Source organism: Lucilia sericata, unplaced genomic scaffold (assembly GCF_015586225.1).
Source record: "Lucilia sericata isolate MDLA Ls3-8-SP2 unplaced genomic scaffold, ASM1558622v1 Contig000560F_arrow, whole genome shotgun sequence".
NCBI classification, from domain to species: domain Eukaryota; kingdom Metazoa; phylum Arthropoda; class Insecta; order Diptera; family Calliphoridae; genus Lucilia; species Lucilia sericata.
This window is the reverse complement of record NW_023994570.1, coordinates 191,900-203,989: the sequence shown is the minus strand read 5'-3', so window position 1 is coordinate 203,989 and position 12,090 is coordinate 191,900. Positions and strand designations below refer to the sequence as shown.

General features: G+C 32.2%; 1 protein-coding gene across 1 annotated transcript in view; it reads right to left on the bottom strand.

Annotated features, from left to right (window-relative positions):
* Positions 1-2,826: 2,826 nt before the first annotated feature.
* Positions 2,827-12,090, bottom strand: part of LOC119606208 (bcl-2-related ovarian killer protein) — a 43,154-nt gene continuing 33,890 nt past the window's right edge. The window contains 5 exon segments of the mRNA XM_037959630.1: positions 2,827-3,085; positions 3,145-3,351; positions 3,353-3,454; positions 5,812-5,958; positions 6,022-6,355. Coding sequence (XP_037815558.1) covers positions 2,918-3,085; positions 3,145-3,351; positions 3,353-3,454; positions 5,812-5,958; positions 6,022-6,355 — 958 coding nt within the window. The 3' untranslated portion in view covers positions 2,827-2,917.

Genomic DNA, 12,090 nt, shown 5'->3' with positions numbered 1-12,090 from the left:
CTAGACTGTAGACTAGACTAGACTGTAGACTAGACTAGACTATAGACTAGACTATAGACTAGACTATAGACTAGACTATAGACTAGACTATAGACTAGACTATAGACTAGACTATAGACTAGACTATAGACTAGACTATAGACTAGTCCACTATAGACTAGACTATAGACTAGACTATAGACTAGACTATAGACTAGACTATAGACTAGACTATAGACTAGACTATAGACTAGACTATAGACTAGACTATAGACTAGACTATAGACTAGACTATAGACTAGACTATAGACTAGACTATAGACTAGACTATAGACTAGACTATAGACTAGACTATAGACTAGACTATAGACTAGACTAGACTAGACTATAGACTAGACTATAGACTAGACTATAGACTAGACTATAGACTAGACTATAGACTAGACTATAGACTAGACTATAGACTAGACTATAGACTAGACTATAGACTAGACTATAGACTAGACTATAGACTAGACTATAGACTAGACTATAGACTAGACTATAGATTAGACTAGACTATAGACTAGACTATAGACTAGACTATAGACTAGACTATAGACTAGACTATAGACTAGACTATAGACTAGACTATAGACTAGACTATAGACTAGACTATAGACTAGACTACAGACTAGACTATAGACTAGACTATAGACTAGACTACAGACTAGACTATAGACTAGACTATAGACTAGACTACAGACTAGACTATAGACTAGACTGTAGACTAGACTGTAGACTAGACTACAGACTAGACTATAGACTAGACTGTAGACTAGACTAGACTGTAGACTAGACTAGACTATAGACTAGACTGTAGACTAGACTATAGACTAGACTATAGACTAGACTATAGACTAGACTATAGACTAGACTATAGACTAGACTATAGACTAGACTATAGACTAGACTATAGACTAGACTATAGACTAGACTATAGACTAGACTATAGACTAGACTATAGACTAGACTATAGACTAGACTATAGACTAGACTATAGACTAGACTATAGACTAGACTATAGACTAGACTATAGACTAGACTATAGACTAGACTATAGACTAGACTATAGACTAGACTATAGACTAGACTATAGACTAGACTATAGACTAGACTATAGACTAGACTATAGACTAGACTATAGACTAGACTATAGACTAGACTATAGACTAGACTATAGACTAGACTATAGACTAGACTATAGACTAGACTATAGACTAGACTAACTAGACTATAGACTAGACTATAGACTAGACTATAGAACTAGACTAGACTAGACTATAGACTAGACTATAGACTAGACCTAATAGACTAGACTATAGACTAGACTATAGACTAGACTATAGACTAGACTATAGACTAGACTATAGACTAGACTATAGACTAGACTATAGACTAGACTATAGACTAGACTATAGACTAGACGACTATAGACTAGACTATAAGACTAGACTATAGACTAGACTATAGACTAGACTAGACTAGACTAGACTAGACTAGACTATAGACTAGACTATAGACGATACTATAGACTAGACTATAGACTAGACTAGACTATAGACTAGACTATAGACTATAGACTAACTAGACTAGACTAGACTAGACTATAGACCTAGACTATAGACTAGACTTAGAAGCTAGACTATAGACTAGACTAATAGACTAGACTATAGACTAGACTATAGACTAGACTATAGACTAGACTATAGACTAGACTATAGACTAGACTATATAGACTAGACTATAGACTAGACTATACGACTAGACACATAGAACTAGACTATAGACTAGACTATAGACTAGACTATAGACTAGACTATAGACTAGACTATAGACTAACTATGACTAGACTATAGACTAGACTATAGACTAGACTATAGACTAGACTATAGACTAGACTATAGACTAGACTATAGACTAGACTATAGACTAGAACTATAGACTAGACTATAGACTGCGATATAGACTAGACTATAGACTAGACTATAGACTAGACTATAGACTAGACTATAGACTAGACTATAGACTAGACTATAGACTAGACTATAGACTAGACTATAGACTAGACTATAGACCTAGACTATAGACCTATAGACTAGACTAGAGACTAGACTATAGACTAGACTATAGACTAGACTATAGACTAAACTATAGACTAGACTATAGACTAGACTATAGACTAGACTATAGACTAGACTAGAGACTAGACTATAGACTAGACTATAGACTTAGACTATAGACTAGACTATAGACTATAGACTTAGACTATAGACTAGACTATAGACTAGACTATAGACTAGACTATAGACTAGACTATAGACTAGACTATAGACTAGACTATAGACTAGACTATAGACTAGACTATAGACTAGACTATAGACTAGACTAGAGACTAGACTATAGACTAGACTATAGACTAGACTTATAGACTAGACTATAGACTAGTAATAGGCTAGACTATACTCTAGACTATAGAACGACTATAGATTAAAACTATAGATTAGCCAATATATTAGACTATAGACTAGATAATATAGATTGTGTATATTTCTCTTAAGATTAGCCTTTAGTAACAACATTAGACCAGACTATTGTCTGGACTGTTAAGCCTTATTTTCCAAACATTTGTAATAAATTTATTTATTTATTGAATGTATAAAATCATGTAAAGTACTCATTTTCCGTTGATTAACATTTACATTTGACATGGCCACCCTGATATCGAAAGCTAACTTAACAAAAGCTTTTCTGTATTATTAACAAATGATCATGTTAAAGCTTTTCTATTGATATGCACATTTTAAGTTTAAAATTTAAAAAGTTTTAATTTCAACGTTACTTTCAAATTGCATTAATATATTATACAGATTTATATACACAATATTTATAACAAATATCATTTACCGGTAATACGCTGATATATTTTAGGTATTACGTAAGTAATTAAAAATCTTATTAAAACAAATATTAAAAATAAACCAAATATACTGCCTACAATAATGGTGGTCCATTCCAGGGGATTTAGTTTGTTAGTGGCCGGGTGGACATGGTTATTGATACCAATCTGTAAGTAAAAAATTCTTGTTAGTTGTTAACCTTTACTTTGCTTTAAACAAAACCTACCCAACCACCATTTTCATTGATCCAAGGCACTAGTTCATCTTCTATAACATCTGAAACACTTTGCATTAGTTTGGGCAAATATTCTGGATGACCTTGTCGAACACAATCTACGGATAATCCCCCCGCTATGGCAAATAATGATACTATTTTACTCCAGGTTATATCGATGCGAAAGAGATCTCTAGCAACGGCTGATAATAGTAAAAATGACAGTATCGGCTGATTTAAATTCCCCACCGGGATTTCGGCAAATTTGTCTTGCTACACCAGTGTAGATACGCGGGTGCATACGTTCTAATTCATCGCCTAACTGGAATGAGAATGGAATTTGGAAAATGTGCAAGAAAATTGAAGAGATATAGACAGAAATATGATCTGTAATTGGAGAATCTCTGGCACTGTATCAACACAATAGTCAAACACTATAGTATATTCTATAGACTGATTTATAGGTCTTTAGTTTTGGCTATTGTCTGGCTATAGTATAGCTGTCTATTGTCTGGCTATAGTATAGGAGCTGTCTATAGTCATGTCTATAGACTAGTCTATAGTCTAGTTTATAGTCTTGTATATAGTCTAGTCTATAGTCTAGTCTATAGTCTAGTCTATAGTCTAGTCTATAGTCTAGTCTATAGTCTAGTCTATAGTCTAGTCTATAGTCTAGTCTATAGTCTAGTCTATAGTCTAGTCTATAGTCTAGTATATAGTCTAGTCTATAGTCTAGTCTATAGTCTAGTCTATAGTCTAGTCTATAGTCTTGTCTATAGTCTAGTCTATAGTCTAGTCTATAGTCTAGTCTAGTCTATAGTCTAGTCTATATTCTAGTCTATAGTCTAGTCTATAGTCTAGTCTATAGTCTAGTCTATAGTCTAGTCTATAGTCTAGTTTATAGTCTAGTCTAGCTAGTCTAGTCTAGTCTATAGTCTAGTCTATAGTCTAGTCTATAGTCTAGTTATAGTCTAGTCTATAGTTAGTCTATAGTCTAGTCTATAGTCTAGTCTATAGTCTAGTCTAGCTATAGTCTAGTCTATAGTCTAGTCTATAGTCTAGTCTATAGTCTAGTCTATAGTCTAGTCTATAGTCTAGTCTATAGTCTAGTCTATAGTCTAGTCTATAGTCTAGTCTATAGTCTAGTCTATAGTCTAGTCTATAGTCTAGTCTATCTAGTCTATAGTCTAGTCTATAGTCTAGTCTATAGTCTAGTCTATAGTCTAGTCTATAGTCTAGTCTATAGTCTAGTCTATAGTCTAGTCTATAGTCTAGTCTATAGTCTAGTCTATAGTCTAGTCTATAGTCTAGTCTATAGTCTAGTCTATAGTCTAGTCTATAGTCTAGTCTATAGTCTAGTCTATAGTCTAGTCTATAGTCTAGTCTATAGTCTAGTCTATAGTCTAGTCTATAGTCTAGTCTATAGTCTAGTCTATAGTCTAGTCTATAGTCTAGTCTATAGTCTAGTCTATAGTCTAGTCTATAGTCTAGTCTATAGTCTAGTCTATAGTCTAGTCTATAGTCTAGTCTATAGTCTAGTCTATAGTCTAGTCTATAGTCTAGTCTATAGTCTAGTCTATAGTCTAGTCTATAGTCTAGTCTATAGTCTAGTCTATAGTCTAGTCTATAGTCTAGTCTATAGTCTAGTCTATAGTCTAGTCTATAGTCTAGTCTATAGTCTAGTCTATAGTCTAGTCTATAGTCTAGTCTATAGTCTAGTCTATAGTCTAGTCTATAGTCTAGTCTATAGTCTAGTCTATAGTCTAGTCTATAGTCTAGTCTATAGTCTAGTCTATAGTCTATAGTCTAGTCTATAGTCTAGTCTATAGTCTAGTCTATAGTCTAGTCAATAGTCTAGTCAATAGTCTAGTCGATAGTCTAGTCTATAGTCTAGTCTATAGTCTAGTCTATAGTCTAGTCTATAGTCTAGTCTATAGTCTAATCTATAGTCTAGTCTATAGTCTAGTCTATAGTCTAGTCTATAGTCTAGTCTATAGTCTAGTCTATAGTCTAGTCTATAGTCTAGTCTATAGTCTAGTCTATAGTCTAGTCTATAGTCTAGTCTATAGTCTAGTCTATAGTCTAGTCTATAGTCTAGTCTATAGTCTAGTCTATAGTCTAGTCTATAGTCTAGTCTATAGTCTAGTCTATAGTCTAGTCTATAGTCTAGTCTATAGTCTAGTCTATAGTCTAGTCTATAGTCTAGTCTATAGTCTAGTCTATAGTCTAGTCTATAGTCTAGTCTATAGTCTAGTCTATAGTCTAGTCAATAGTCTAGTCAATAGTCTAGTCAATAGTCTAGTCAATAGTCTAGTCTATAGTCTAGTCTATAGTCTAGTCTAGTCTAGTCTATAGTCTAGTCTATAGTCTAGTCTATAGTCTAGTCTATCTATAGTCTAGTCTATAGTCTAGTCTATAGTCTAGTCTATAGTCTAGTCTATAGTCTAGTCTATAGTCTAGTCTATAGTCTAGTCTATAGTCTAGTCTATAGTCTAGTCTATAGTCTAGTCTATAGTCTAGTCTATAGTCTAGTCTATAGTCTAATCTATAGTCTAGTCTATAGTCTAGTCTATAGTCTAGTCTTTAGTTTAGTCTATAGTCTAGTCTATAGTCTAGTCTATAATCTAGTCTATAGTCTAATCTAAAGTAGTCTATTGTACTTCTTCTTTTCTAACTTACCACCATAACAGCTGGAAATACCTCCCTTACCACCGACATAGTCGATGTACCCAAAATACTGCGTATACGTTGTAGGCCCAACTTTTTATTAAACAGCCCGGAGCGGCGTAAACGTCTTTTTATATATTGACCACATAAGCAGCGTCCCTTTTAAAAATATATTCAACAAATCATCAATTGTAAATTAAAATTATTTCATTTTTAACATACTTGTGTTATTATATCCTGGGCCGGTATCTGAGCCGCCTTCCAGCCTATAGTATATGATAATTTTCTCGTTACCACATCACTAACATTACTTAAACGTCTACGGGTGGAATTTTGATTAACTTCTAGTAACGAAGTCGAGTGTAGTGTTGCGGGAAAACTAAATTTTCTTCTAGATTGGGCATTCAGCATGGACTGGCGATCGTTAATACTATTAGGCGAAAGAAAATTCGATGAACCGAAATTATTGCTAGCGAAACCATTTTGTTGATAATTATCGTTGTTATTGTTGTAATGGGGCAAAGAATTGGGCATGGCGTTTAAAGCGTTGAATAATCTGCAAAAAGCCAAAAAAAAAAAAAATTGAATTAATTCGATTCTATTTATATAATAATTTAAAGTTGTTTCAATTACTCATTTGGGAGCAATTTTATTACCAACTGTGTGTTTACTTTAAATTTTCTTTTTACTGGTAATATCTCTTAAAAGGAAATTTGCTTACAGACGACTAATTGTCAAAGCTAATAAAGACATTTAGTTTTCCATACAAAAATTTGCAATTTCTTACTTTGGTCTTTTTTGGCTTATGATAATGATGTTTAACATGTTTTCTTAAGTTTTACTATAGTTTCTTATTGTTTGTCTGCAACTGTTAAGATTTGATTCCTTTGCCACACATATTAAATTTCACCTCATGTATTGGCAATTAATTAAAACAAAACTATTTAAGGCGGCGACTTTAAGCCATAAACAAATGATTTTAATTATTACTAACTAATATAGATTGTAAACAAAATAAACAAATTACATAATATAAAAGCAAGAAATAAGCAAAGCTTACAGTTATTAATTAACCATGCTGCATATCAGTTAACAAATGTCAGCTTCACGTAAGTAGGACAGTGTGGACTAGACTATAGACTAGACTAGACCAGAATATAGACTAAACTATATACTAAACTATAGACTAGATTGTAGACTGAACTATGAACTAGATTAGAGTATGGACTAGACTATATACCACATAGGCCATGGGCTAGATTAAAGACTAGACTATAGACCAGACTATAGATTATACTATGGTATAGACTATATACTAGACTATAGAACAGACTATAAACTAGACTATAGATTAGATTATAAACTAGACTATAGATTAGATTATAGACTAGACTATAGACTAGACTATAGACTAGACTATAGACTAGACTAGACTAGACTATAGACTATACTATAGACTAGATTATAGACTAGACTATAGACTAGACTATAGACTAGACTATAGACTAGACTATAGACTAGACTATAGACAAGACTATAGACTAGACTATAGACTAGACTATAGACTAGACTATAGACTAGACTATAGACTAGACTATAGACTAGACTATAGACTAGACTATAGACTAGACTATAGACTAGACTATAGACTAGACTATAGACTAGACTATAGACTAGACTAGACGAGACTATAGACTAGACTATAGACTAGACTATAGACTAGACTATAGACTAGACTATAGAATAGACTATAGACTAGACTATAGACTAGACTATAGAGACTATAGACTAGACTATAGACTAGACATAGACTAGACTATAGACTAGACTATAGACTAGACTATAGACTAGACTATAGACTAGACTATAGACTAGACTATAGACTATAGACTAGACTATAGACTAGACTATAGACTAGACTATAGACTAGACTATAGACTAGACTATAGACTAGACTATAGACTAGACTATAGACTAGACTATAGACTAGACTATAGACTAGACTAGTAGACTAGACTATAGACTAGACATAGACTAGACTATAGACTAGACTATAGACTAGACTATAGACTAGACTATAGACTAGACTATAGACTAGACTATAGACTAGACTTAGACTAGACATAGACTAGACTATAGACTAGACTATAGACTAGACTATAGACTAGACTATAGACTAGACTATAGACTAGACTATAGACTAGACTATAGACTAGGACTATAGACTAGACTATAGACTAGACTATAGACTAGACTATAGACTAGACTATAGACTAGACTAAGACTAGACTATAGACTAGACTATAGACTAGACTATAGACTAGACTATAGACTAGACTATAGACTAGACTATAGACTAGACTATAGACTAGACTATAGACTAGACTATAGACTAGACTATAGACTAGACTATAGACTAGACTATAGACTAGACTATAGACTAGACTATAGACTAGACTATAGACTAGACTATAGACTAGACTATACACTAGACTATAGACTAGATATAGACTAGACTATAGACTAGACTATACACTAGACTATAGACTAGACTATAGACTAGACTATAGACTAGACTATAGACTAGACTATAGACTAGACTATAGACTAGACTATAGACTAGACTATAGACTAGACTATAGACTAGACTATAGACTAGACTATACACTAGACTATAGACTAGACTATAGACTAGACTATAGACTAGACTATAGACTAGACTATAGACTAGACTATAGACTAGACTATAGACTAGACTATAGACTAGACTATAGACTAGACTATAGACTAGACTATAGACTAGACTATACACTAGACTATAGACTAGACTATAGACTAGACTATAGACTAGACTATAGACTAGACTATAGACTAGACTATAGACTAGACTATAGACTAGACTATAGACTAGACTATAGACTAGACTATAGACTAGACTATATACTAGACTATAGACTAAACTATAGGCTAGACTATAGACTAGACTATAGACTAGACTATAGACTAGACTATAGACTGGACTATAGACTAGACTATAGACTAGACTATAGACCAGACTATAGACTAGACTATAGACTAGACTATAGACTAGACTATAGACTAGACTATAGACTAGACTATAGACTAGACTATAGGCTAGACTATAGGCTAGACTATAGACTAGACTATAGACTAGACTATAGACTAGACTATAGACTAGACTATAGACTAGACTATAGACTAGACTATAGACTAGACTATAGACTAGACTATAGACTAGACTATAGACTAGACTATAGACTAGACTATAGACTAGACTATAGACTAGACTATAGACTAGACTATAGACTAGACTATAGACTAGACTATAGACTAGACTATAGACTAGACTATAGACTAGACTATAGACTAGACTATAGACTAGACTATAGACTAGACTATAGACTAGACTTTAAACTAGACTATAGACTAGACTATAGACTAGACTATAGACTAGACTACAGACTAGACTACAGACTAGACTATAGACTAGGTTATAGACTAGACTATAGACTAGACTATAGACTAGACTATAGACTAGACTATAGACTAGACTATAGACTAGACTATAGACTAGACTATACACTAGACTATAGACTAGACTATAGACTAGACTATAGACTAGACTATAGACTAGACTATAGACTAGACTATAGACTAGACTATACACTAGACTATAGACTAGACTATAGACTAGACTATAGACTAGACTATAGACTAGACTATAGACTAGACTATAGACTAGACTATAGACTAGACTATAGACTAGACTATAGACTAGACTATAGACTAGACTATAGACTAGACTATAGACTAGACTATAGACTAGACTATAGACTAGACTATAGACTAGACTATAGACTAGACTATAGACTAGACTATAGACTAGACTATAGACTAACTATAGACTAGACTAGACTAGACTGTAGACTAGACTATAGACTAGACTGTAGACTAGACTATAGACTAGACTATAGACTATATAATAGACTACAGACTAGACTATCGACTAGCCTATAGACTAGACTATAGACTAGACTATAGACTAGACTATAGACTTGACTATAGACTATACTATAGACTAAGCTATAGACTAGACTATAGACTAAGCTATACACTAGACTATAGACTAAGCTATACACTAGACTATAGACTAAGCTATACACTAGACTGTAGAATAGGCAATAGACTAGATTCTAGATTAGACTATAGACTAAACTATAGAGTGTTTGGACTATAGATTAGATTGTTACGTAAATTATAGACCCGACTCCAGACTGTCTGGACTACTTATCTACTACTTTTCAAGAGTTTATAAATTAGAAAACCTACTGAAAATATCGTGGGTATACCATGCTTGCATGTCATCCATAGTTAGTCATTTACCAAATATCTATAAAGATGTTTACATTCAAATATTTTACAAAACTTTTACCACCCGTTGTTAAAATTTTTACCCAAAATGGCAAACATGATTGATTCATTTAGAAAATAAATACAAAATACTCTTAATGAATTATTTCTGTGTGTGCTCACATTAAGATAAATTGTTGTATAAATTTCTTATCTTAATTTATAAACTACAGACAATAATCATAATAAAAATGCCGCACTAAATCAAACCGACGATCGCGATCGCGCTGGCCTGCAAACATTTATGGATAACTTGTCATACAAATCATTATTTTCAAATGTTTTTTTCCTTCTTCTTTAAGCTGCAGTCGTAGCAATTTCATATTTTTCTATAAATATATTTTCTTACATTCATTTTAAATCTTGTACGTATTTGATGACAACTACTAATGACAGCACATTTTAGTTGACATTTTTTTTAAAGAGCCATAATTCATAAACACACCTGCCCGCTTAATACTAAATAATGTGGAAGTACCACGATCATACACAGAAAAAAAAAAAAAAAATACTTTGTTAAGAATTTATTTCAGACTGAACGACTGACGATCGAACCACAAATTTCTATAGAAAATTTTCTTATGATTAGCTATAGTTTTCTATAGAAAATTTGCTGATGATCAACTATAGTTTTCTATAGCAAATTTGCTGATGATCAGCTATAGTTTTCTATAGAAAATTTGCTGATGATCAGCTATAGTTTTCTATAGAAAATTTGCTGATGATCAGCTATAGTTTTCTATAGAAAATTTGCTAATGATCAGCTATAGTTTTCTATAGAAAATTTGCTAATGATCAGCTATAGTTTTCTATAGAAAATTTGCTAATGATCAGCTATAGTTTTCTATAGAAAATTTGCTGATGATTAGCTATAGTTTTCTATAGAAAATTTGCTGATGATCAGCTATAGTTTTCTATAGAAAATTTGCTGATGATCAGCTATAGTTTTCTCTAGAAAATTTGCTGATGATCAGTTACAGTTTTCTATAGAAAATTTGCTGATGATCAGTTACAGTTTTCTATAGAAAATTTTCTGATGATCAGTTACAGTTTTCTATAGAAAATTTGCTGATGATCAGTTACAGTTTTCTATAGAAAATTTGCTGATGATCAGTTACAGTTTTCTATAGAAAATTTGCTGATGATCAGCTATAGTTTTCTATAGAAAATTTGCTAATGATCAGCTATAGTTTTCTATAGAAAATTTGCTGATGATCAGCTACAGTTTTCTATAGAAAATTTGCTGAAGATCAGCTTTAGTTTTCTATAGAAAATTTGCTGATGATCAGTTATAGTTTTCTATAGAAAATTTGCTGATGATCAGCTATAGTTTTCTATAGAAAATTTGCTGATGATCAGCTATAGTTTTCTATAGAAAATTTGCTAATGATCAACTATAGTTTTCTATAGAAAATTTGCTGTTGATCAGCTATAGTTTTCTATAGAAAATTTGCTGATGATCAGCTATAGTTTTCTATAGAAAATTTGCTAATGATCAGCTATAGTTTTCTATAGAAAATTTGCTAATGATCAGCTATAGTTTTCTATAGAAAATTTGTTGATGATCAGCTATAGTTTTCTATAGAAAATTTGCTGATGATCAGCTATAGTTTTCTATAGAAAATTTGCTGATGATCAGCTATAGTTTTCTATAGAAAATTTGCTGATGATCAGCTATAGTTTTCTATAGAAAATTTGCTGATGATCAGCTATAGTTTTCTATAGAAAATTTGCTGATGATCAGCTATAGTTTTCTATAGAAAATTTGCTGATGATCAGCTATAGTTTTCTATAGAAAATTTGCTGATGATCAGCTATAGTTTTCTATAGAAAATTTGCTGATGATCAGCTATAGTTTTC